Source organism: Hipposideros armiger, unplaced genomic scaffold (genome assembly GCF_001890085.2).
Source record: "Hipposideros armiger isolate ML-2016 unplaced genomic scaffold, ASM189008v1 scaffold_136, whole genome shotgun sequence".
NCBI classification, from domain to species: domain Eukaryota; kingdom Metazoa; phylum Chordata; class Mammalia; order Chiroptera; family Hipposideridae; genus Hipposideros; species Hipposideros armiger.
Window position 1 is genome coordinate 2,207,849 of NW_017731486.1, and position 27,802 is coordinate 2,235,650.

The window sequence follows — 27,802 nt, forward strand, 5'->3', positions numbered from 1 at the left end:
AAAAAAAAAAAAAAGTAAAACACCCAGCTCCTGCAGTCGGTGGGGTGGTAGTGATCAAGTTCTCAGTGCTTTGGGAATTCCTGCTGTCTGTGCTAAGGTGATGCCACTGGGCGGGACTTCCCATCTCACTGGGCCCAATCCAATAGCAGATGGATTGGGGCTGGTTTACCCTCTTCTCGGTTTGTCAAACAGGGTTATGATTTCGACCTATGGAAAAGACCTGACTGGCTTATAAATGGATCAAACTCATCAGCTTACCCTTGCAAAAATCCAGAGGCAGATTTTCAGGACCTTTTCAGTAATAAATATAAAGTTATTAGAATGAGACATGTTTTAGGTTTTTGAGTGTGCAGACATTTTCAGTAATTACCTTGTTTCTATCAAGAGAACAGGCTTAATCAAACATTTACAAGAGGCAGCCAAGTGTTTGGGAAGCTATAACCCAATGGAACAGCTAGCAATGCATGCTTCACTATGTAGTCTCTTTCCAGAGGGTCCCTTTGGGTTTTGAATACACTGTGACTCATTTCTGCCTTGCCACCAGTCAGTAGCCTATTCATTCCTGAATGCCAAGGAAGACTATTCTCCCCCCCGCTTTCTACTGTAACCCACACTGGCCTTGCCTTTGTCTCCTCTGCTCCCCAGGAATCAGTATTGTCCTTTCATGACAGCAGCTCTGCCTCGTACTCTAGCTATTGGTCTGTCTGTCTCTGGCGCTTGATGAATTCCCAAAGGGCAGGGACTGTTGCATTTATCTTGGTTGTATCCCTTACAGCATCCAAGCACAGGACCTTGCATACAGTAACCACGCAAGACATTTCAACTCTGTTGACTACAGTATTGCAACATAAAGAACAGGGCCATATATCATGTTGTGACCCACCTGTAACTGCAGTCTGTGGGCCTAGCTACAATTTCCGGGCAATAAGTAATCTATATGACAAGTACTTTCTCTCTCCCTGGTAATGTAAATCAGTCATGAAAAAAAAACATACCCAGCTAATTTTAGGTAGTTTGTTTTATAGCTAGAGACAAACAAGACTAATCTGTTTGTTGTGCCATCAACTAATATTCGCCTGTTTCAAAATTGAAAACTTTAAATGGTTAAATAAAACTGCCTACAAACTTGAAATAGCACTTCAAGATCCAGAAGGTAAAAAGAGGAAGGGATGGAGATTTGCACACACAGAATAACCCTGTTATTTCCCTATTGCATTCAAAGTAATTCAACCCACTATTGATTCTCCAAGAAGATGGTGAACTTCAACTAAGTTTAATTTCAAGTTCACAGACCGGAAATACGATTTTTGTCCATAACAAAATCTACAGATCCTAGAGTCTTCAAGATTTCTATTATGTGCTTTTTTGGACTTTGTTCCTCTCCATATACATGGATGCCAACATTCATTTTATACCAGTCTCCACTCATCTCAGTTTCTGTGAGAATCAAGTGAGACACTAATCTATGAGCAATAAAAACATAATGTATTATTTATAATGGTTTAATAAAGGAGAGTTCCCTTTAAAAATTGAGAAAGAAGAAACTGAGTTTCAGCTTATCACATGATGGCCTATTGGGCCACGATGTGGGCAAGACAGGCCACCAGTCATGAGATCACACACAAAATGGATATTGAATAACCAGCCCCTAAAATATTGTGGAGGATAATAGTATAGAAACTGTAAGTCTTAATCCCACTGTCACAAAATCCTACTTATTGGAGGAAAAAAAGCCTACAAGTAGACTGGAAAATCAGAGAACAAAAATGTAATCAAACTCAAGAGCTATAAACCACACTAAGACTTCTTGCAAAGTCCTATATTTAATCCCAAAATGACTCTACTGAACAAGAATGGTGTTTTTTTTAGTACTACAGCTGACAGGCACTAATGCAGGAGCTAAGATTGAGTGGTAAATACAAAACAGACCACAGATTACTGATTTAACCACAAGTGCCCATGGCTAACAAACATTTTTTTCTTAAACTCATCTTTGAGGATCTGTTTCCTGAAACCACTCCTAATACCAAGTACTCGAGCAGTCAGGAAAATTGACACAAAGAAGGCATCTTTAAACAGAGGGATTTAATATAGGGAACTAGCTATAGAGTTGTTAAAATGCTAAAATGACTAAAAGGGAATGCTAAGGTAACTCAATGACTAACAACTGAAGAAAGCAACCTTAACTCACAGGGCTGGGGGAGCAAAGGGAGATGATGTGTTGCCAAAATTTAGCTCAGAGGAATGATCCCACAGGCTGGCCTGAGCTTCTGTGGGGTGTTGCAGGACAGGTGCTCAGGTGCTGAGCAGGAAAAGGACTTGGTGGGTTCAGGACTTAGTAGGGCAGCCTAGCAGGTGCTAGGATGCCATGGGGGTGTGGCCCAGCAGGCATGACGTTGACCAGCCTCAATGTTCTGATACCTTCAGTGGGGTGCAACAAGGCTGGAGCTGGGGGAACGACAGGAATGGAAAAATAGCAAGTAAATCCCTTCCTTTCTTCTCCCAAGTCCCTCAAATTTCTCCCATCAGCAGGTTTAACAGGAAGAGCAGGAGGGTCTAGCTAATCCTCCAGAGAGTCCGAGCCTGAGAGCAGAGCACAGAAGGTAGGTGTGGAAGGGAGATAACAGGTAAACAGTTGGCACAATCCATAACTGTTGGATGACAAATGGTACATACATTAGAAATTTTGTGCTCATTCCGGCAGCACATGTACTAAGAAGAAAAATTTCTTGACATGATATTTAGCCATTTTAAAATGCACAGTTCAGGAGCATTAAGTACATTCACATTGTTGTACAACCATCACCACCATTTATCTCCAGAACTTTTTCATCTTCCCAAACTAAATCTGTCCCAATTAAACACTAACTCCCCACTTCCCCCCCTCGTTTCCCTGGCAACCACCATTCTTTTCTGTCTCTATGAATTTTACTACTCTAGGTCCTTCATATAAATGGAATCAGAGTATTTGTCCTTTTGTGACTGGCCTATTTCACTTAACATAATAAGGTTCATTCTGTTGTAGCACGTGTCAGACTCTCCTTATTTTTAAGGCTGAATAATAGTCCATTGTTTTAACATATCATTTGTTTATCCACTGATCTATTGATGGACATTTTGGTATGTTTCCACCTTATGGCTATTTGAATAATGCTGTTATGAACACTGGTGTATCAGTATCTCTTTGCGTACCTGCTTTCAATTTTGGGGGGGGAATATATCCAGAAGCAGAATTGCTGGGTCATATTGTATTCCGTTTAACTTTTTGAGAAACTGCCAAATTATTTTTTCCACAGCAAAGTACTGTATTTTTCTTGTCTAAAACACTCAAAAGATTAAGAGGTGGCGTTTATGAAGAAAATTGTCAGTTATTCAGTTTATAATTACATAAACAAGTGTGGCAACTCAACTGTCATTCATAAATACAAAATTTTATTTGCATTTCATTAGTGTAGAAAGACCACAATGCTTTTCATATCACAACACTCAAGACACGCCAAGTAATTCAAATACATAATTACTTATTTATCTTGACTAAACAAAACAGTGCAGTTTAATAAAAGATATACCAAAGATAGAGTTCACAAATTCATTATCAGACAAAAAAAAAAAATTGAACACAGTCTAGGCTTAATAGAAGGAATAAGCTTCATCATAAAGAGGGAAGTTTTATCATTACAAAGATATATAATGTTTAGGCAAATACATGAATGTTCTTTGATATAGTAAAATGTATCTATTTAAAATGACTTTAAACAGGATTTGTTTAGAACAGCAGCGTTGTTTTAAAATCTTCTTCTATAGTTCCAAAAACATTTCTTTTCTTATTGAATCTTTTAGTTCTTAAAAGCATAAGGTATGTCCATTTGGAAACCATGAGAGAGACCCTGCAGCCTTAAGACCAAGTCAAATCCTATCCTCTAAGTAGTAATAGTCTACCATTACTTAACATTAATAAATAACCTTCAATGACGGCTATGAATGGAACTTTGCTTTGTGGCAGAAACACTCCAATATTTCAAAGATGTTACAGCTGGGGGAAATGTCTTGTAAATAAAGAAAAAGCACTTAAGATAGGCATCCCCACCCCCCAAAAGTCTTCAGTTTTACAAATTTTCTTTAAAACAGTAAGCAAAGCACCAAAACCTTTCTTATCAGAGTATCTTCTGTCCTCATAATAAAATTAACAAGGACAATTATTTATTTCAAGAAACATTATACCTTTCATTTCTCCCATTCTTCATATTAGAAGTACTATGTTTCCCAGTGCATGCACACTAGACACTGGGATAATGAAATATAATAATTTGGAGGGAAATATGTAATTTATAACCAAACTTACCCAGGATTGCTTATTTGCATATTTACAAGTTAGTGTATAGCTCTGACTTGGATTACAAAGTGCGAAAGGAAATTGTCAAAATGATTGTAGTGCAGAATAGAACATTTTCCCCTTTCCAGGAATTGTTTCCACTTTGTCTCCAAAGTAGCGAATCAACAACATCGGACATGTGGTCTTGGCGGAGGCAATTCTGGTGGAATCTCAGGTTCTGGTTGTAATGAGAGGATACTATTGGACAACTCATTCCTTAAAATATCCAGGGGCATCTTCAGGATAAACAAAAGACAAATACATTTTAACTCTACAATGTATACATAAATGTTTTGCAAATTGTACAATTACATAAGAACAAAAAAATATTTTTATATAAAGCTCTCCAATCATCAAAATTTAATTAGACATTAAAATGTTAAGCCAAAAAACAAAAACCAGGTTCAGGGTGCATCATGTTAACAACACAAACACTGTCCAGGCTACTTCATACCCTGTGGTGGAAGAGACAAGATGGACCTCAAACATGCATTTTCATAACCAACTATAATGGGAACTTAGTGCATTAATAAGTAAAAAAAAAAACTGTTCTGCATTCTCAGGGGTTATATCACTACTAAAGAAAGAAATAAGTTCTCTTGGCAATTATATAAACAAGCATTTTATTAGAAGATTCTGAATTATGTTTGAACTGAGCATATGTAATAACAAAGTTCTTACCAAAAAAAATCTCTGAATGTAAGCCTAAAGATGCCTGAAGAAATTGCTGCTTTTCAGTGAAGCTGTCTAGCAATTTTTCTGGCACTTAGCATCACAGAAAGGCCTTTGCAATAGAATCAGGCTCCCGCTAGAGAGCGGAGCACCGAGTAAGGCAAGGACCAGGGACTTCTCAGCTAAGATACCTGCACATTCCACTATGTCTCCACTGTCTGTATCTAACTTAATTTTTGTGGGACAACAGGAGAAAAAGAAAAGCAAATGTCAAATAAACATGGCACATTGTTATACTTGCTCCAGTACTCCACCAAACTGTATTTAAGGCTAAGCAGATATACTGACATCAATACCACGGACACTGAAAACCACTGGATGGGAAATAGCTGCTGCTAACAGCAAGCTGGAGGCTGCTGGCTGAGTTGACAATTTCACCTGGTTTTTAAGTCTAAGAAAAACTATGGTACTTCTCCTTCGAAATAAAGAAATGTGCAACCAAGAAATAATAAAAGAAAAAATTAAAAGGTTCCAGATGAAATACTTTCATGATGTAGATTATTGTTTTTTTACCTTTTTCAGAATGTCATCAACAAGTTTCAGAAATATTTCATCCACATTGAAGTTATCCTTGGCACTTGCTTCACAGAACCGCATCCCAGTTATCTGTTGTGCAAACTAAGACAAAAAATTATTTTTTCTCTGTGTGGGGTGCAACACAGTCTAATGTACAAGTGTGAGGTATGACTGAGGGAAGCATATCTTTTGGAATTCAGCTTTAAGGCAAGGGGTGGACTAAAGGTTTGCAAAGCTCCGTTTATACTCAACTATGAAGTTCACAAGAGCAGATAATTCCTACGTTATAAGTAAATAACAAAACATATGCCTATGGTGATACTGGGACTTTCAAGTTAAATTATATGCCCTCGTTTCTAAAACTGTAATGTATCTGACATTTAAAATGTGAATATCACTATCTCCCCAAGTAAAGTTAAAATACATTGGAGTAAGAGAAGATCATGAAAGCAATTTTACCCTTTAAAAAAATGTTTCTCTGTATAAAATGTTAGGTTCGATAATAATGCAGCATATACTAACATGGTTTTTTTCTTCCATTTCAAAATGAATTTAACGGAGCAGAAAGTTAAAAAGAGCAAACATATGAGAAGGATGTGATTGCATGATAACTGTATAATTAATTTATAATTTAAAAAATAAGTAATTTGTTAAAAGTGTATCAATATCAACTGCTAAATGTACAAAGTGTGGCAGCTGTGACTTCTCTCTTCTGCTCCCCTTATTTCTCACCTTTTCACCTTGCTGTCTGGTGATTTCTCTGTCAGTTTCACAGTCCAACTTATTTCCAACTAGGAGAAGTTCTGCGTCTTCTGAAGCATACTGTGGAATTTTAAAAGAAGCTGCATTTCAAAGATGGGCATTGTCATATACTGACAGGAAGTGTACACCAATCCAATATTTTTTCACTCATTTGTTCATTCACTTTACAAATCTTTGAGCATCTCCATGTCCACGGCAGGACTGGTTATTGTGGTGTATAAGACAGTTCTTATAGGGCTCACAATGTTTTAGAAAGCAATGTGTAACAGGCACTACTAGCCAGTGTTCTTAGCCTTTCACTAATAATTCCTTAGAATTTACCCTAAGGAAATGATTCAAATACAGGCAAAGCTCTATATTTAAAATGATCATCAATCAAAAAACCTAAAACAAAACAGGTAAAGAATGAAGTAAGTTAAGGTACATAAAAGAATGCAGCCATAAAAAAAAACAACATGCTTTGGAAGAGCACTGAATGGCACAGGAAGGCCTTCAGATAGAATATTTAGTGACATAAGCAGGATGTAACACTGAATGGAGTATGATGGATTTTGGTTTTTCAAGATGGCAGAATTATAGATTTAAAAAATTTAGTTTCGTGCTTTTCTTGATTTTCCAAATTTTCTGTAATAAGGACGTAGCATTAATTTTATAATCAGGAAAAGAATAAAGCTACATTTCTAAGTTTTAAAAAATATATAGGCACAATAGAATTTCTCTTTAGAAAGGTTAAAATCTCTTGATTTTGTGTATTCTAAAAAATTATTTGAGATACACTGTAGCAAAAGGCACCAGGATGGTGTGACTGACCTTTGGCCAAGTTATTCAGTCTACTTATCAGTAATGTACCAGTAAGAGTAACAGGCTGGTGTGGAATAAGTATAGTGCCTGGTACACATTAAGCACTCAAGAAATATTAGTACTTCCCCCAAAAAAGATAAAAAGAGTCAAGTATGAAAGGGAGGAGAGCACTCGACCTCAAGATGTCAGCAGGTTCACAAACTGAAGTAGCTAATAGGGCCCTGTGGGTTGAGGTCATTGCTTTTGGTTTTAAATTCATTACATCCTGAAAATATTAACCAGCAATGAGGACTGCCCCTTTCTGATTTCCTTAGGAGCACAACTCTGTGGCTTTAGCATGGGAGGAATCACTCCAGCAACACTCCATAACAGAACCCAGAGCCCAGGCATGACAGACAGCTGAGTGGGAGCAGGCTGAGGGCAGGGCCAGCTTCAGGTCCCATTCATCTCTGTAACCCTTGTCCCTAACACATTTGAAAGAGGCACAACACACATTGATAATATGCTTGGTAAAACTGGCAAATAAACATTCTCCAATATTATCTAACAGATGGGTTTAATATAATTTGCAAACAAAAATCCAATTTATAATATATCAAATGTGCTTGCTATGCAAAGGAACTCAACATCAAGTTTTGCATAAAGGGAAGAAAACTTTCAAAATATAATCACTGTATATATACCACCACATCTCACCCCCAACTGCTGTCTTCTAAATGTGAATTTTGGGTACACATTTCTTGGAGGGGAATTCACAGTTTACATAAATCATATAGACACAGGTTATCTATATATAGTCAGTCATGAGCCAAAGGGTAATATCTTCTCCTATTCAAAATGAGGAATTAAAGGACATCTACAATTTTAAGGGCAGATGTCTCATGACTGACTGAGGACCTTGTGGAGTGTCCACAGGCACCGCAGAGAAGGCTATTGCCTCGAGGTTGTTATTCTCTGGACACTCACAAAACGCATGTCCAAGTGAGAAATGAGAAATGCCATGGAAGTAGCTCAATACAGTGGAATGAGTGTGTTTGGGCTTTGAAGTCAGGCAGCCAGTGGTACCAGAATCAAAATCCTGGTTTTATTATTTATAAGCTGGTTTTGGGTAATAGGAATATACACCTACTTTGACTGTTATAATATGGATTAAATGATGTTTAGTATGTAAAAGCATACTTTATAAATACGGTTTCTCCTTCTGCCTTTTATAAGGAAACACCCAGAGCTCACATCTGAGAAGAAAACGCAACACCTACCTTATCAATCATCTTCATCCATTTTGGCAAATCATCAAATGTCTCCTTCTTAGTAATATCATATACTAATATGATCCCCTTGGCACTTCTATAATAAGCTGAGGTAATGCTGTTGAATCTCTCCTGACCTGCTGTGTCCCTAAGAAACAGCAGCAAAAAATCAGTTCCCCAACAATAACCATAGTAAGCAACTCCACATTCCAATGCAACAGGGAGGGTGACCTCACCAGGCTACTGCCTTCAAGTTACCAGACAACTCCTCGTGTCTGTGCATATTCATTATCAGTGGGGATAGCTTTTCTGAGCTAGTTACATTCAAACAAAAACATAAAGTCCCAATTTCTTTCAAACCAAGATTTTGAAAATAAGAAAATGAGTCTTTTTTTATGGCAAAAAGTCTTGGAGGGTGGGGGGGGGAGGGAGGAGAGAAGGTAGACCCCACACAATTAAAAGATGCTAAAATTCTGTACATAGCAAAATCTTAATTTTTTTAAATGAAATGTTTTTCCACCGTGAACACTCATACAGATATATCATTAAGCATAAAAGTAATTTTTTATTTCTTAATTTATACCTAAGTGGCTTACTTAAGCTAACATTAGCTTTGTAATGAATTTTTTTGACATTCTAGAATAAAATTATGGTTTTGTTCCCCCATAAACTTTGTTCTAGAAAGCTCTAAGTCCCTAATCAACTACACTGTGAGGAAAATTGTTATGAAAGGAATAAGAGGAATAGCAAAGAGGAACAAGGAATCAGGTAATGGGCTGACGCTAAACTTTTTATTTTTAAGTCATAAAGTATTATGCTCAAGTTGGTTTTGCTGGGTATTTTGCTTCAATAAATTGGTGTGTTAACAGGTATATATGTTGTTTCCCTAATTTCCTCAAAAGCACTGACTCAAATACTATCGGGGTGGACAACAGCTGTTTCTGGTAAGTCCTGCTCTAGCAGGCGGGGCCGGGGCAATGCCTTCCAGAATCCAGGCATCAGGGCACTATTCTTGCTTCTTTGGAGAACTCAGTCTTTCCGAGCTGAGCTGTTTCCTAATGTGAAAAAATGCAGAGTGTAACATCCTCTATGGGAGGCAGTTACCAACAAAGAGAGAATGTATGGACAATAATTTAAACTATTTAAGCCTACAACTCTCCTTTGATTTTGCTGATAAGAATCCCCCACTAATGAAAAATGCTATAGAATCAGTCTTGTTATTTTCTTAATTCTTCTAAACAGAATACTATGTGGTCAAAGGGAAAAAAAGGGGAGATACCAAACAGATTTGCAAATATAGTACAGTTCATTCTTCTCTGATTGCTACTTTGCAATCTAAGAACTACTTATTCTCCAGGAGGAGGGTGACCATTTCAGCATGAAGAGTGACAGAAGCACACTAATAGTACACAGAAGCTGGCTGAGACCTATTTTCTCCATCTAATAAGCCAAGAAACTGCTTGAGACCAAGACTCAACAGAGCAAGGCTTCTGATTAGGAAAACAGTTTCTTTAAAGATGATCTATAATTAGCTTTTTCCAAAAACCCCAACTCCTGGCATACTCCCAGGTGCCATGGTGGGTCATGGTGACGTAAGCTAGGGGCAATGGAATAGCAAAAATAAGGTTCCTCACTGCAAGATTATTCAAAGCCTATAGCAGGATAGCGCATGAGTTCCCAAAAGGGGGACATAGTGTGCAATGTTTTCCAAATGCCACTTCCCTTGAGGTATACCTTGTGCGACTGTGTCCCTAAAACACCCTTTGGCAATGGTGCTATAATTTATGGCTTTATTCAGATTGGACTTGCCATGAATTCGTTCACATTACTGATGCTATGCCAAACAATCAAAAAAGCTTGTCGGCAAATTCATTTTCACATATAAGAAAACCATTTGCTTTGTTCCAGAGGATGTGAGAATCCCCTCCTGCTGACCTCCACTGGAAGGGTCAGGAGGGCTGAGGCTGGTCTGTTTTTGTCCACCTGGCCCAGAGCGGGCTGTCAATAAACAAGTGCTGAACAAAAGCTACACGTTTAAAAATGTAGAAAGTTTATGCCACTTCAAGGCAAAATAAACTTCATTTTTTGACCCGGAACTGACCAAGAATTGGAAAACTGAGTATGACAGATGGGGACTAAGTTCTTCAGGGTTTCTAAAAACAACTTAAAGGCCACACTAATAAGCACCTTCAAGATCGGTGAGAAGGATTTAATACCATTTTATTTACATCAGGAATTAATGAATAAAATTATTTCTGGAGGAAAAGACAAGTCCTACTTCCTAACTGAATCACTGGGATATTCCCCATAGAAAACTTGCAATCAACCTTTCAATAAATTCAGTGAATCTTATTTTTCCCCACTCAATTATATTTTTCACCAGTGTTATAATTTTGAAAAATTTGAGGACAAAGTCTGAGTGATGAGCCAAGGAGAAGCAGAGGAGAAGTTATTTGGGGGAATGCTTTTATATCCAAGAGAGAAGTATTTTCCGGGCATCCCATGTATTTCTCAGAACTGCACTACCATACTTTCCCCCAGGGACTGGAACTCATAATGTAGGGCCTTCTTAGATCACATTCAAAGGCACTGAAGTGAGATTCCAAAAGTATCCAATGTCACCAGCATAGACTTCAATGAACAGAGATCCAGGGACATTTGGACACACTTTTTGTAAATCAGATTACTACTGCCTGTCATGAGAACCGTAGTATTAATACATTAATGAAGTTATGTCTTTTTAGACAAGCCACAGTGTCATCAATTAGACACTGCTGTCATCCACTAAGCAAACTTCACAAACATTCTAGAATTAGCTATATCTCCTTTGTGAGGCAAAGCTCCATCGAAAACAGTCTCACCTACAGGTGCTATGTACAGAGGTGGACATACCCCAAATACTTTTAAAGGTGGTCTTTACATTAAAGAGCTTACATTTAGAAACAATAGCTCATGTGAAAGACACTTTGTTGCCATTTCCAGAGTTCAAAAAATGGGCAGCAATACAGTTTGCTGCCTTTCCAATCATGGGCTAATATAATAAGAAATATCCATTTTTTTCTTATCAAGAATTTCAGCAAGACTGTTAATGTTTTATAATCAAGTCAAAAACTAAAATACAAAAAAGAAAAACTATGAAACAAAAAACCTAACAAAACCCAACAAATCTTTAAAGTGTGTTAGATAGCTACAGATGACCAAATGAAGACATTACCTCAGACACCTCCGGTGGGCAAGCAATGCTGGTTCGGCTGCAGTTGTGCCCCAGACAGGGACACGACACGGATGAAGAATGAAGGCATGGCACTAACACTCAAGCATTAGGTGACCGATGATGCCACAGATGAGGCAGCAATTAACGCAGATGAAAGCAAACACACACATGGTGGACAAACACTCAGAGCTGAGGTTGACCTGCCGAGAGGAGTTAGTAAGCTGAGTACACTGCAGCTGTGTCGTTAAAAACAAAAGGGCATTCTCAGAACACCTCAGCAATTACTTTTAAACCATCACCTGACCTGATCCTTTCTCCACTGATGGGTTTTCGAATGCCCTCCTGTGGGCTGCGGAGAGCCAAAAGAAAGCTCTTAGAGCTGGACACAGCTGTAACACAGCTGGTTTGGTCTCTCATACGATGACAATGTGAGAAAAGGGGCTGTGGGTTCATTCCCAGTTGGCATTAATAGGGCACTGTGCCACCAAGGATAGCCCCTGAACTGTCTGTGGGTGATCTGCCTTGAAACTGCAAATCTGGTTAGAAACATACTGGACTTTCTTTGAATATTATCAAACAAAATAACTTTAAAAACATGAAGACAATCATTTGAGAATCATTTTAGTGATGACAGTTTTGTCAAATGATTTGAAAATAGAGGCATGAGGCATAATGGCTCCAAACTATCATCAGAGTAACATTCTTCTTTCCACAACTCCCCATGTGCAAATGGAGTATGCAATAAGTACTTTTCTAAATTCGCTCTCTCACTGTTCATTTTATTTAAACATGTGCAAAGGAGAGGAAAAGTAGGAGAGGCAAACCAGCTCAAACAGTTAATTTTATTAGACAAGCGTATGGATTGTTAAACACAAATGGCAATCACTGGGTGCAGATTCTCCACTCACCAGATCTGTAATCTAATTTTCTTTCCTCTTAGTTCTACAGTTTTGATTTTAAAGTCAACACCTGTAAATAAAACAAATGAAGAAGCAAAAATAAAGATGCAACGTCATAAAACATAATCCTATTTGTACATTTTTATATCAGTATCATAAAAACAAACCAAAAACACCCTGATCACTAAATCCCAAAAGAAACAAGCAAAACTACACCAGTATCAGTGACCACCCAGTCATTCTACACTTCAATACACAACTATCTATAAAAGTCAAGCTATGTTATATTTTACTGTGAAATACTTATGTAGCATTTGATATTCATAACATATTACTACCACAAGTTTAGCATAAAAACCATTTAACAATTACATTAACAAATGGCTTTAAAAGAATGTTATCTTGGGGAAAATTCTTATACAGAATGCTGGAAATTTAACATGACTTCTTTTATGTTATCAATAGTGTGGGAGAGGAATTATATATTTTTTAAAGATTTTTATTGAAGAATTGGGGAGGGGAACAGTGTTGGGGAATTGGGGAAGGGGAACATTGTGTTTTTCCAGGACCCATCAGCTCCAAGTCAAGTTGTTGTCCAATCTTAGTTGTGGAGGGCTGTAAGTCCAGTCGCTGCTTTCAATCTAGTTGCTGGAGCAGGGTGGGGGGAAAGAGAGGGGTGTAGTCCACCATTCCATACGTGTACTTGTGTTCAATCAGCAACCTTGCTGCAAAGAGCATGCGCTCTCACCAGCTCAGCAGCAGCTCAGCTCAGGCGCAGCTCACTGGCCAGTGTGGGAATTGAACCGGAGACCCTATTGCTCAGAGCTTGCGCTCTTAACAAACTGAGCCACTCGGCCGGCTTGAGGAATTATTTTTTTTAAATTTACTCATGCAAATTAACATACCCAATTTTTATTTATTTTAACTTTAAGAATCAAACCACCATGTCTCACTGTCCCTTTCAAATTCAGCCTTTAAAACTTCGGATAATTTTTAAATCAAATTTTCTTTTCTTTCTTTCACTAAATTTATTGGGGTGACGATGGTTAGTAAAATTACACAGGTTTCAAGTGTACAATTATATAATACATCACCTATATGTTGCATTGTGTGTTCACCACCCAGAGTCAGCTCTCCTTCCATCACCATATATTTGAGCCCCTTTTCCCTCTTCTACCACCTCCCTCCCCCCTTACCCTCTGGTAACCACTAAACTATTCTCTGTGTCTATGAGTTTTTGTTTCTTTTAAACCAAATTTTCATTTGTGTATAGTACCTTATATGCTTGTCAGTTATAGAAAACTTAAATATTTCAGGATAATATTTTTTACACCTACGAAAAATAAACCAAAGGGATGTTGGGTAAATTTGAGAACTAGAAAGATATTCTCTACAGGGATTACTTCCTCACTGCTTTGTAGGATCCAGCTTCCCCATGCTGCTGGGCTTCCAGCTGGCAGGGGTCATGTCTGCCAGTGAGTGCCACGTGGCCACAGGGAGAGCAGGGACCCCACTTCCAGGCTCTACACCCCAGGGAACTGATGCAACACTTCAAAGTTAGATGAGGTTCTTGAGGTGAAGCGAACAGCATGTGAATGGCTTTTATAATTAGTAACACACTGTAGACACCAATGCAATACCAAAAGACATGTTTACAACCCTGGGCGGGGGCGGGGCAACAGCCCTCATCGGTAAAATACAGAAAAGTTGCATGAATATCAAATGTCACAAGAAAACAAAGCTAGAGCATATTCTACTGCATTTCAATTCTTAATCTCTTACACTAGACATGATTTCACTTTTGGCTCTGGAACAATTTTTTTCAGAGTCAAATGACACTCTATAACAGCCTTGAAACAGGAAGCATGTTTGTGTACCACCAACATCCTCAGAGTTCCTTAATGATTTAACCACAAGGGAAGAGCGCAGCTTAAAGTGATATGCTCCAAGGCACAAACAGCAGGCTAGAGACATTTCTGTTCTGATTTTAAAAAAGTACAGCTCAATGACAAAATACTGTCTTCTTTATTTTAGCATCAAGTTGGGACCTCACCATGTTACTCCGTGATAGTAATTTACAAATCAAATTCACATTTTGTCATGACTACTATTCTATTTTACTTTTGTTTCCAGTTACTTTTTTTTTTTTAAGTTAAGGGAGCTGTAACTTTTGTCTAACATTACTTTATTGAAAAGAACTGGCAGATGATACTTCTCTTGTGAGCTCTGCTTCAAATCAACTAAAAGAATCCTTTGAAACAGCCAGAGCAAATAATTTTTGTTTTGATTAGGCTGTTTTCTCTGCTAAGAAGTGTTCTGAGCCTGAATATGTCAGACACTTCTTTTAACCAACTTGAATAAGTTATCCAACTTTAGCAGTCTTACACTAGGACTATTTTGTAACCACAAAATTTAATTACTAAAAGTAATATTCAAAATCAGGAAATAAGTGGTAATGTTATCACCATGTGATTATAAACACATGACTAATTTTAATAGGAAAACAAAGATGATAGTGAGTAGGATTAATAATCTGTTTAGCCAAAATGAAGACTATCTAGTTTTAGGGAGTAGATTAATGACAAAGTAACAACAACAGAAAACTATCCAGTGGCTAAATCTAAAACTCCATAAAAGAAAACAGCTCATTAAATTACTCCTCTTTCTTATGCGAAACAGCCTTTATCACATCTAACAGACACCAAGTGGCTTGTAATGACCAAAAACTTACTCCAATTTATGGCTTAAAAGATATTCTTGTATCAAAATATACAACTAAACATTCTTAAAAACCTTACATCAAAAGTACCTCTTAATGTTGCCTACTTTTATTATTTGCATGTCATAGAAATTATAATGATCCTTAATCAAAGGTAAAAAGTCATTAATACCCTTAAATATTCACCAGATTAGTTTTGGGAAATGTCAGCAGAGAAGCTCCTCCCTGAAGAGGAATGCCTAGGACCCTGTTTATAAACAAACAGGGACAAAAAAGATGGCCACTTCATTTCCATCCACAGCCCTTGCTGAAAACCCAGATTCCTGTAGGTTTCTTGAACCAACAGGGGAAGAGATCAGTCCTACTACTCCATCAGTTGATGGGGATAGTCCCTGACCTCCAAGAGCTTAGCTAACACTGACCTAAATCAACACTCGTGCATTTGGCAAAGAAATGCTTTTCTCTGCTGTCCTCTCTTAGAGAACCTCCTTGTCTGCCCAGAAACCTTTTAAGACCTTCGTTACTTCCTACCGTATTTGCTGGCGTATAAGACGATTTTTTGGCCCTGAAAAATATGCCTCCAAGTGGGGGGTCGTCTTATACGCCAGGTACACTTCAGATAGACTGCCCATAGTGCTTGCCCCGTGCCATAGTGGCCTCCCGATGCCCGCCCACTTCATTCCACATACCGTTCAGGCATCAGCAGCGCTGCTGGGTGTATGCTCGGCTGTTATGCGATTTTACCACACTCGCAAAATCGCACACAGCCGACCATACACCCAGTATGATAGCGCAAAATCGCGAATCGTGATTTATGTATATGTTTGATTACATACAGCCTTGTGACAGTTTTCCTGCATGTCATAAGCATTTGAATATAAATATAAATGTTGAAATAAAATCTGATATTGTTTTACCTTTTATTTGGTGTGTGGAAGGTGTGCGGAAGAGGGGGTAGTCTTATACGGCGAGTATATAACAAACTCTGTATTTTGAGTGGAAATGTTAGGGGGTCGTCTTATACTCCCAGTCGTCTTATACGCCGGCAAATACGGTATTTGAACCCTTCTGATGACCACCCCTTGCTCTCATTCCTCACGTGTTCCCAGTTCTTGGACCCGAATTCTCTTCTAGCCCTCACACCACATCGCTGCCCCTTCTTTGTTGTTGGTGTCCCCTCTGAGGGCACAGTCACCTTTGACTCCTGAAAGCCTAGGGCACTGCCTGGCACACAACAGCACAACAGCAACTCAATAAATCTGATGAATGGAAACCTGCCTCCTTTTCTCCACCAAATGCTAGATATGTAAGGAGAAATGCTGACTATTTTTGGAAAAATTAGGAAATTCAGAACTCAGTTTTTTAATAAAAAAGCCCAAACAAACAAAACGCTTTAGTAAGAAGGAAGGGCAGATGTTCGGGGTGTGTCTGGTGGGCAGGACACAATAGCAGCAGTGAAATACAGGGCATCCAGCATACATACATCACCCTAGAAACGTAGTACGTATTTCATTTCTCTGACAATTATGCAGTCACTTAGATGGGAAGTGGTCCACTAGGTAAATTATTCTCCCAACAGGAGCTTACCTTTGTTTAAGCTTACTAATGTTATAGAAGTCTTTCTAGAAATATTTGAATCAGAAAGGAAGGACACAGGTCACAGGGCTATACTCCCAAATCAATAGGTGTGCACTGACTGCTGTATAAAAAGTTACTGTGTCTTCTTTTTGATCTTAATTACCTTTAATAGTAACGATAGTGGACATTTGTCATACTGGCTGTGCCTGACTCCAATACATGGAACCCTGCAGCAGTCCAATGAGTGCACTATTATCCTCATCTTACAGAGGAAGACACCAGAGTGGAGAGAGGACAAGGTGATCTGCATTAAGGCCCACAGTACATGCTAGTTGAACCTAGATTCAAAATTATAACATGGAAAGTTGTTACAATGAAAGTCAGATGCATGAAAAAAAGGAAAAGAGTGAAATGTTCTGCAAATGATCCAGAATTACAATCAAGCTGTTAAAGAACAAAACTTAACTTTGCAAATTTGTCTTTTCTTCTTTGTATTTGTGGTTCATAAATCTTAGCAACAGCATCAAAAATAGGTATACTTAGTGCTGATAAGATTTGTAAGTTCCCCTTAAGGCAAACATTACTAAAACATCACTGTATTTCTTTTTGCTGGTCCATAAGAAGTTACAAAAGTGAAAATAGCAAAAGTAAACAGGAGCTTCTTTCTCCACATTCCTTTCCAGCAAAAGCTAAATAAAAGTAAAAATAACACCATGGTCCATGCCTATAATTACAGCTGAACGGACGTCCTCCCCTTTTTCTTCTCTACCCTACCCCACCAACAAAGATCTGATTTTATTTTACTCAACACTTTTAGGAAGTTGAAGGATTTCAGACTTTGAAATAAGTATCAATTCAAACAGTGGTTGTGATGTTATTGCCACTTTATAATAACTATCTTAAATTTGTACAGTGGTTTTTCTTTCAAGGATATACACCTTATACAGTGTCATCCAATTTTGGATATAGTATTTCTACTAAGGGGGAGGATTTCAAGCATTTTCACTGAATTGAGAGTGAGAAAATGAAAGCACCACATAAAGGAAAACAAAGTACTACAAACTGGCTGTCAGTAAAACATCTTTCAATTCCTGTACTGAAGGCACCTGAAGTTGACAAATCCTATTATTTAATATTATCTGGCTTTTTCTTACACTGTGTTATGAGTACTCAACGAAATAGAAACTAAGTATTATAACTAAAATATTCTCATGGTCTAGAAGTAGGTACCAGTAAAACAGTAAAATGACTGTATGTCATCAAAGCATATTTATCAGGCCTGAGGATATCAAATGTCTATCCAAGTTTAATAAGATCTGCCTCTCTTTCAACCAGGTTGGACCTGCCTCTACTCCAGCACATAAAGAACACCCTGAGTCTGTGTCCGACATGTGCAGGAGCACAGGAGACAGCCTTGCGCACACACACACACATGCGCACACACAGTGATACCACAAACTACATCAGACAGGGAGAGAAGAGTCTGAGGTTATCAAAGGAGAGACTTGGGGAACTGAGTATAAGCGCCACCTCCGAGCCCATCTGAACAGGCAGTTCTATTTCCATGAAGTATACGCGTATGAAAGAATTTTACAGAAAGGGACTTTTCCTTTCATAATAAAAAGATTAAGAACTAATTCTTTTGTGGTGTTTACTATGCTTTAGGTACTAGTCTAAGAGCTTTAGAAATGTACATTAATTGGCTGCAATAGATCCTTTGAACAATTTTATGAGGCAGATATTATTATTGTCCTATAGACAAAAAAAAAACCTATAGAGTCAGAGAGGTTAAAAAGTTGCACAAGGTCATCAAGTTGGTAAGTATTAGAGCACAAATTCGAACCTGGTCTGAAGGGCTCCAGTCTCTGCTCCTCCCTGCACAGCCTCACCTGATGTGTAAGGAGGGAATAACTGGAAGAAAGGTATAAACATATATTTAATGTTAAAAAAGAATTTTGCGGGCCGGCCGAGTGGCTCAGTTGGTTAAGAGCTCGCTCAACAGTTTGAGCTCTGAGCAACAGCGGTTCGAGTCCCTGCTCGAGCTGAGCAGCCGCTGAGCTGCCAACAGGTGGCAGGATGGCTCAGCTAAAAGAAAAAAAAAAAGAATTTTGCATTGCTAGGGAAATACTGTAAAAGTAAGAGTGAGGGATGCTGGCTGGCTTGGTCAGACTGTTTCTCAAGTGTAGGCCTTCCTCCTCTCCCTGGTTATAGACCCTTATCATTTTGACCCCTTGGTTGCAGAGGAAGAGAACCTTGACGGGGGTGGTGGGGGGGGAGGATCTGGGAAAAAAACCCAAAAAACCCAGATGATCAAATGCTGGGTCAGTAATATTTTTTTCTTACGCAAAAAATATCAACTTTACTACTACTCAGATTGGGTCCATAAAAAATGCAGGGACTGTTAAATGATTTTGTACTTTCCCAAGCCATGTGTTTACATTTTGATATTTCATATTAACCTATATATATATATATATTTCATTACATATCTCTAAAGGGTAAAAGGTTATTTTTTGGAGTGTTTCAGAGTTTTTGCATCTGTGATATAAATTAGGAGAAGAGAACATAACTGACATTTATAATTGCCTTTTCTAGGCCAAGTACATAAGATATTTTATCCCCTTTTATTCCTCCTATACTAGGAGATGGGAAAAAAGTGTAAGTCCTACTTTTTTTAAAAATTTTTTTACTTTTTATGAATGAGGAAAATGAAGTTAAGCCACTTGCTTCAAGACACACTGATAGCTTGTGGTAGAACTGGCACTTAAATCCAGGACTGTGAGCCCACCTCCAAAATCCACATTCTTCCCATAATATCCCCTCACCTGGGGAGCAATTAGAATGAGAATAGTGACCAAGGAGAAGGTCAAGTGTTTTTCTGTTTAAGTGAAAATTTGATGGTAGGTGTGTGATTGATTAGCAGTCAACAAGAGCCCAGTTCTCTGGTAGCAAGCCTGAAGGGGGAAGACAGCAAATGAAAGACAGCACCACAAAGCTCCTTATTTAGAAGGGCCCCGTTCCTTCACCTGAGTCCTGGCTTAGTGGGTCCTGAAGTTTCTGCATTAAATTGAGCTGGCAAACCCAGGAGAGTTTCATTCATCAGCTACTTCCATCATACGCTTGCCTAAGGTGGAATTTCAGATTATTGTTTTGTTTTGTAAACTAAGAAGGCATTATGTAAGCACCAGAAACCAAACAGTGGAGGGCGTCAGATTTTGGGGGGTGTGAGGGGAGCAAAGCTTTTTCTATGGAATATAGTATTCTGTTAAACCTGTGTTTCTCATTTTAAAAAAACATGATTACGTTTAATTAAGGGCACTATTTTAGGTCTGCAGTTTTGGTTTTCCAAATTATTTTCCAAATGTCAAAGGCGTGCAACAAAAGGACCGAAGGAAAAAATCATCATTTTTTTCCTTTGTTGAATTACAAAAGCATAGCATTTTACTTCTTTTCTAAACATTTTATTATGGCTATCTCCATGATTCACTTCTCTTTCTGAAAAGGGCAAACCAGGTGGAGCAGGTGTTAGCTTTGTGTCCTATAAAATGGTTAGCAGAATGGTGTCTTACATAAATATGAACAGCCTCTCAAAAATACCTGCTGACTACTGTACAAAGCTATATTTTCTTTACAAATTGAAACAAATATTTAATTAGAACAATGTATCTGGCACCCAAGGCTGGCAAATAATATGGACCTATCAGTTCTCAAAGGAACCAACTCTGCCTTCTTAAGCCAGTTCCAAGATCTGTTAACAGACTGCTCTTGGAAGACTCCACAGGCTGGCTGGAGGGAGAAAAGCAATCTCTAAGAATCTGGATCTCTATCATGCATAATGAACCCTTTCTTCTTCCGTGCCAGTGCAGAAAAGTGAGAGAAAGGCTGAATGCACTTACGCCAGGTCTTTAAACAGATTTGTAGTCAACCTAAACAACCCCACCGCAACTACACTTCCAGCTTTCTTTGAAAGATGGCTGCTTTAATTCACAAAAAACGAACACACTCCTCCACAAGCCTATCGGTTTGCATTAATATCATTAAATAAACCTAATTACACAACGCATAGCATATGCTGGTACAAAAACTAAATGTTAAACAAGATACATCAGTTCCTTTCACATTCAAATCTCCCTGAGTCATCGTGTTACATCATTTTGGCAGGGGAGTGAAACAACACTGCAGAGCTTATGGTGTTGGACTTTTAGAGTGGGAATTCTGGACAAATTTCTCTAACTCTCTTTTAAGTGAAATACTTAGGCAGATCAGCCATGGCTTGGAAGACTACATATAAATACAGAAGAGCAAAATAAAATACAGTAATACCTTGGTTTGCAAGCAGAATTTGTTCCGGAAACAAACCACTTGTATTGCAAGACATCACACATTTAACAAGTTAAAATGTATTACAAATGTTTGCTCGTTTAGAATTCCAATCTAGTTTTAAACATTCATTCTGGGTTTTCTAATAAAACTCCCTGATTTAAGTTTCCAGAATAAAGTACAAGTAGTTAATGTCCCCTGACAGCGGTTCCACTGCTTCTAGGTAAAGCTGACCAGTTAACTCAATGGACTGCATTTCATTGATCACCTCACCTAATATTCAAAGTCAGACCCACAGACCTTTCTGCCGGGGATTTACATTCACTGTTCCTTGGACCTCTGGATTTTGCTTCCAGCTCAACTGCTGGTCCTGATAAAATGCAGTCATCTGCATCACAAAGTTTCCCCACCCTTGGAACAGGCATCCTGAGTGCACCCTCATCTCAACAGAGGACTCAAAAGGGATGTGTTCTCAAAGAGAACACAGGGACTATAGTAGGTAACTGAGTGAATACGGCTTCAGTAAAGCGCTATCATCTTCTAAAACCAGTTACTCTCAGGGGCCAGACTGTGAAGTTCAAAATGAGAAAAATTTTGCAAAATGAGAAAAACAAAGACAGTGTACAAAGGGTCTCAGAACTCAATTCAAAAACCTTTTAAATTCTGATTTTCTGTCTTTCCTAAATTTTTTTTTGGGGGGGGGCGGTCTCATTTTTTTTTTTTAATGTCCTTGCTTGGCGAAATAAAAGAATTGGCAATCCTATATTGGCCTCCAGCACCTTGGGGGAAATTTTACTGCCCAGGAAAATCAGAATTCTGATCTAGACCGCCTTACTGCTACTTTTCCTCCATTTAAAATGCCAAATTTGGGGAATTTTAAAAAAATATGTAAAGGGCTTAAAATACATGATTCCATATTTAAGTAAGAAATTCAATTCTTAGAGCATTATTTTAATATCCAGTAGGCAAGTTGACAAGTGACGATAGAGCCATAAAGAAAGTCAATTTCACTGATACCATTGATCAGGGGTCGGCAAACTTTTGAGACGGAAGAGCCACCAGGGGCCAGCAAACTGCGGCCCGTGAACTGCGACTGAAATAAAATTGAAAATGAAAATAAAACTATCATAGTTGCACTTATAAAAATTTTACAGGAGATTATTCACATAATGGTGATTGTGTAAAAATATACTTATGGCTCTCGAATAATTTTTAAATTGTTGTGAGGGACAGGATTGGCTCTTCCAGGGGTTGGCAAACTTTGAGATGGAACGTACCGAAGAACCGCAGTTTGCTGACCCCTGCCATAGATCAATGACATCACTATCTTCACAGGGCTGTAGGGAGGATCAAATTAGATAAGCAGGAAAGGTCTTCATGATTCTGATCTATCAGAAATGTCACAACACAAAGTAAATATAAACCTCAAAGCAAGCTAAGGAACCGATAGCTAAAATTCATTGTAGCCCTGCCCCTGACCACTTGCTGACCAGCTGTGCCACCACAGTGGCTAAGCTGTTTACCTCTCTGAGCCTTTGCTTCCTCATCTGTAAAATGGGGATAACTTTCAGGATTGTTGTAAGGATTACAAAGTGTGCTTTTGCTGGTACACAGTAAATGCTCAAAAAATTGTAACTACTACTAATAGAATGCTATATTTTATATGTCTAGACAACCAAATTACTTTGGCAGAGCCTAAATCAAGAGCCAAGGCTCCTCAATATTACTCTAGTGATTTTTTCTAGACTGCAAAGCTGCTGGAGTGGGGGTGCGTGCTGTCTGGTAAAACCATTTCAATTCTGACAAAATTAGCAGCTAGCTTCCAATAGTTACATAGAAATAAAACAACGGCTGACAAATATATAATTTCATGGGGTTTTTTGTATATTTTTTTATATGGGTTTTAGATAGTTGTGAATTTCTATAGCCAACTAGTTTTTTTTTGCCCATTTCTCAAACTTCAAAAAGCTTCTCCTGTACTTTTTAAAGAACCTGTCAATTATCCTGTCTATATCAGACTAAGTAATTCAATCCCATGAATACAAGATACCATTTGAAAATAATATTCCACCTAGATAATATCCATTAGTCAATTATTAAAAAGTCTTTTTAGCTTTTCATATCCTGGTGATTTAGCTTTTCATATCCTGGTGAATTTTGTGTGTCTTATAAACCAAATCAACTTTTGATTTGATTAATAATTAAAAAAAGAAATCAACATTCTGCTCATTTACAAAATAGGTTCATTATCTCAAATCCCTTGGGATTTCCACTACACTAGTCTTTATAGAAAGTCCAGGTGAGTCTAATTCACTTTAAAAAGGCACTTTGGAGGCATTTTCTTCTAGCCTCTGAATTACACAGGCCATCACTTTAGTGAGGTACCTCTCAGTCTGCGTGTGCTCAGACTCTTACCCTCCCTGCTGCACAGCACATGGTATTTTCCAGACTCTTCTGTCATGAGCTAACCACATCTGCAAGCCCAGACAGGGTAAGGGTAAGTGCTACCATGAAAGAGAATCTTTCTCTGTAAATCTGACGGTACTACATGGTGATGAAACTCGACAAACTGGCCTCAGAAGGACCTATGAGTTAATTGCTCAGATGGCAGGCATTCAGGTGAGGCAACCATAATTCTACACCACGCCCAATACCATATTTAAGTAGCATTTTTCTAAAGGAACTTGAGGAATGAATTTATGTTTACAGCATTCCAATGGGGAGGAAGCCTCCCCTGACTAGTCCTCATCCTACCTTTAGTTGGAAGGGCTTCCACTGTGCTCCCCAAATATTCTGTACACATCTCTACCCTTGGATCATCTTGTTCCCCAGGACTCTGGGCCACATATGGAAAGATTATGTCCTATGTACCACTGAGTCCCCAGTGGGTACCACAGCACCCAACACACATTAAGTGCTCAATAAGTGATCTGGGGTCAGCTGAGTGGTGCGTTGGTTGGAAGTTGGCTTGGGACTCCAGCTCTGAGCAGCAGGCCCTGGTTCAGATTCCACAAGAGGGCGAGTGATGCTGTGCCTTCCACAGCTAGGATAGTGAACAACAGCTTGACCTGGAGCTGGGCTGCCGTGAGGCGATAGCATAGGCTGCAGCCCCTGCTGCAGTAGGCTGCTGTGAGCTACCGTGAGTGGCTGGCAGCCAGCGTGAGCAGCCAGCTGCAAGCAGCCGTCCAATGGCCGGCAAGCGACTGCCTGACCCGGGAAGAGCGCAATGATCACAATACGAACATGGGCCAGTGAAGTGACGTCCTCCACAACTAGACTGAAGAACAAAAGGACAGCAACTTGTCTGTTCCCCCTTCCCTGATTCCCCAACACTGTTCCCCTCCCCCAGTTCTTTTAAAATAACAACAATAATAATAATAATAATAATAATAATAAATGATCTAATAAGTGGAAGGAAAAAGCAACTCAGAGGCAGAGCTTGAAGGGGATTAATTAGCTTCTGAAAGTGTCTTCACACTCTGGATCAGACCCGAAGCTATCATCTTTCTCTCAACTTCCCACAATTAATAAACACTTACCAAGTCAACTACTGTAGGCTACATATGGAGGAAACAAAAACGAGTAAGACAGGAATCCAACCGCACAAGGAACCTCACAATGGTAATGGTGGAAGAGAATATGTGGATGTTTAAGTGTACGTATTTATGTTTGTTTGTTAAGGGGACAGAGGAATAAAATGCCTGGTCTCCTTGCCTCCCACTTTCTTCCTCATTCCCAAATATCCTATGGAAACCTGTCCAATTAGTTTCACTGTCTCCATGCCAAAACCATGCTCAGAGACTTTATGGCTGCAGTTGCTATAGGATAAGGTCCACACTCCTCGGCATGACAGTCAAAGGTCTTGAAGCATTCATTCCTGCTGTCCCCTAACAAGTCTTTTGCAGAATGTAGGGGTGCTGCTCCACTGTGGCCCCGGATTAGAAAACTCTTCCTCGTCTCTCCTCTGCTCCACTCTAAAGCATATCTTTGCTCATCTATCTCCTATCTTATTTCCACCCACCCAAGCCCTGTTGCCCACCCATTCCTTACTGTGCTGATTTCTCTTCATCACACAGTACAACTGTATTATCCCTCATTTTTATACATTTAAAGTGTGCAGCCATCACAGACTGGTAATTCTGAATTGCTTTTAACTCTTTTTATTTATGGCAGGTATTAAAAGTAACAGTATAAACCTTCATTTGATGGTTTAATAACTCCCTATACTTTATACGACCAAGACTGGATATTTGAAACAGGTATAGTTATGCTACCAAATTTTAATATCATGGTCTCAGGCCAACATTTTAAAAACAAACAGGGTACAGAGAGCACAAGTATTTCCAAAATGATCTATTCTAAAAAAAGCTTTAAGGAAAACAATTTCTCACAAACAAAACAAAAAGACAGTACAAAATTTGGGGGATTAGTTTTCCATTAAGACATTTTAAGTGTAGTACGTTTTTGTTACATGGCAATTTAAAGCCAATTCATTCCCAAATTGTACCGCCTTGGAACTACCACTGGATACAATACTAAATATATATACAAAAATGAAGAATGATACTTTTAATTCTGAATTTCAAATTTAAATACTATTCAGTGTTTCTTGTACTTCCTCTAGGGAAACACCTCCTTGCCTACCAATGAAGGTGACTGCCCTTGATTTTGAAAAACCACCTCATCTATGGGTTTCCCTCAGCTTTGACAGCTTTCAAGGGGGTTTCCACAGAAACAACTGTTACTCACACTCACCTGACAGACCTAGACCAAGTCCTGTACATTTTTTGACTTCATCAAAAAATTTCCCCTGCAGTTTCAATTTTAGGTCCTGAGGATATTATACTTCCTGACCTGGAGGTGTTAATGTATTTACTTTATTGCTATACTTCACGTAGCTGGGAGGTACTGGAGGACTTGTCTACACTTTTGTGAGTCCCTGTGTTGAGGTCATGGACAAGGACAAGTACAGCTGAAGTCCCTCTGCCCTGGTTTTATAGTTAAGGCACGAAATTTTGTGCAGTTTTAGTCTTAATATTCTCCACAGGAATTTTTAAACTTCGTTATTTTAGCGCATTATAAAAAAAGTGAGTTCAAAATTAGAAAATAAGCCCTGGTTTACAGTAGAAATACTCTTCGAGAGGCAAAGCTAAGGCACCAAAAATTCACTATAGATAACCCACTTTCGCCTCTAGCCAGGGCCACAGCTTCACTACATTACCTGCCTGCTGCCCACCTCGCACCACCTTTTTCTTGGGTGAGTAATATAAGGACCAGGAATTTCCGTGGAGACGTGCTCACAGTGTCCCAGAGCTGAAAGGGACCAATGCATCACGCTGGCCTCCTGACCGCTCCTGGAGGGTGCGAGAGAGGGCGCTGAGACGCTCCGACAGGGGCCGTGCGAGGGGTCTGGGCCAGCAGGCTCCAAGGGCAAGTCTGCGTGAAGATTACACCAAACTTTCTCCGTCTGGCTTTGGGAATAGGATCGAAGGGCTTCCACGGGGCTGCCCTTCTTCCCCTAGATTTCACGAGAGGCCCATCCACCAAATGCAAGGCCATCCAAGCCATACAGTAGGAGAAAGGCTAACAGGCGCTGAGAGAGGGGCCGACGGAGCTAAAGCGCCGGCGGCAGGAGGGCCCAGCCCCAGGTCCGGCCCTGCCCCCGAGCCCTTACCCACGGTGGACTTGCAGGCCTCGCAGAACGTGTCGTCGGTGAAGCGCTCCATCAGGCTGGTCTTACCCACGCCGCGGGAGCCGATGATGATGACCTGCAGCTTGAAGTCGGCCGGCCTGGGGGGCTGCTTCCTCCGGCGGGCCTGGCCGCCCGACAGCGCCGGGGAGCCCGCGCCCAGAACACCACCGCCCCCAGCTCGCCTCTGCAGCGCGGCGCCCGGATCCATGCACGCATACGGCTCCCGCTCGGCCCGCCGCCCGCAGCCGTCCACCCCCCGGCCGCGCGCCCCGGACTCCGGCGCCCCCTCGGGCTCCGGCGCCCCCTGGGCCTCCGCCGTGCGCCGGGGGTCTGCCCCGAGCTCTGCGTCCGCCCGCGCGACCAGCCCTGGAGGCCCGTGGGCTCCGCGCTGCAGCTGCGCCGCTGGCCGGCTCCCCGCGTCCGCGTCCACGCCGCCGCCGCCGCCGCCGCCAGGAGAGGAGGAAGGGAAGCAGCTACTCCGCAGCAGCGGCAGCAGCATCCCGGACGAGGAGGGGCAGGAAGCTCAGGCGCGGGTAGGGTGGGCGGGGTGCTGGGCCCGCGCCCGGCGGGAGGCTGGGCGCACGCGCGCGCCCCTTGCTGGCTGGAGGACCGCCAGTCCTGCGCGCCTCTGCCGCTGCCGACTTCTGTCTTCACCTCCTATGCTTCCTTTACCGGCTCTGCTCTGCTTCCGCTGCGTCCAGCTTGCCGCCTCTCTCTTCCCTCTCCTTTCTTTCTTTTCTTTTGTCTTCCCTTTCTCTTCCACATTCCCCCCTTTTCCCTGCTTTCACTGAGCAGTCCCAAGACACCATGCCCGTTTATTAGCCATCTCTTCCCCAAATCTATTACAGTCTCAAAATATGTCTTCCAAACCACTGCCAGAATTCACAATGTTGCCAGGACGCTCGCAAGTCCCCTAGCCAAATCTCCACCGTCACACCCGGCCAACT

At 40.0% G+C, this 27,802-nt stretch overlaps 1 protein-coding gene across 1 annotated transcript; it reads right to left on the bottom strand.

The window, feature by feature from the left end:
* Positions 1-3,410: 3,410 nt before the first annotated feature.
* RAB12 (RAB12, member RAS oncogene family) lies at positions 3,411-27,802 on the bottom strand. Its single transcript, XM_019649982.1, has 6 exons — positions 26,838-27,802; positions 12,556-12,616; positions 8,443-8,581; positions 6,353-6,442; positions 5,618-5,722; positions 3,411-4,608 (listed from the first exon to the last, which is right to left on the bottom strand). Exons 1-6 carry the CDS (start codon positions 27,352-27,354, stop codon positions 4,495-4,497), a joined length of 1,026 nt encoding a protein of 341 aa, XP_019505527.1. The 5' UTR covers positions 27,355-27,802; the 3' UTR covers positions 3,411-4,494.

What these genes read in the sequence shown, in the direction of transcription:
- RAB12 (XM_019649982.1), bottom strand. Translation starts at nt 27,354, where the DNA reads ATGCTGCTGCCGCTGCTGCGGAGTAGCTGCTTCCCTTCCTCCTCTCCT. An exon ending in GGCCTGCAAGTCCACCGTGG is followed by an intron (nt 12,617 to 26,837) that starts GTAAGGGCTCGG and finishes TTTTATTTACAG; the next exon opens with GTGTTGACTTTAAAATCAAA. An exon ending in TTGATGACATTCTGAAAAAG is followed by an intron (nt 4,609 to 5,617) that starts GTAAAAAAACAA and finishes TTTATCCTGAAG; the next exon opens with ATGCCCCTGGATATTTTAAG.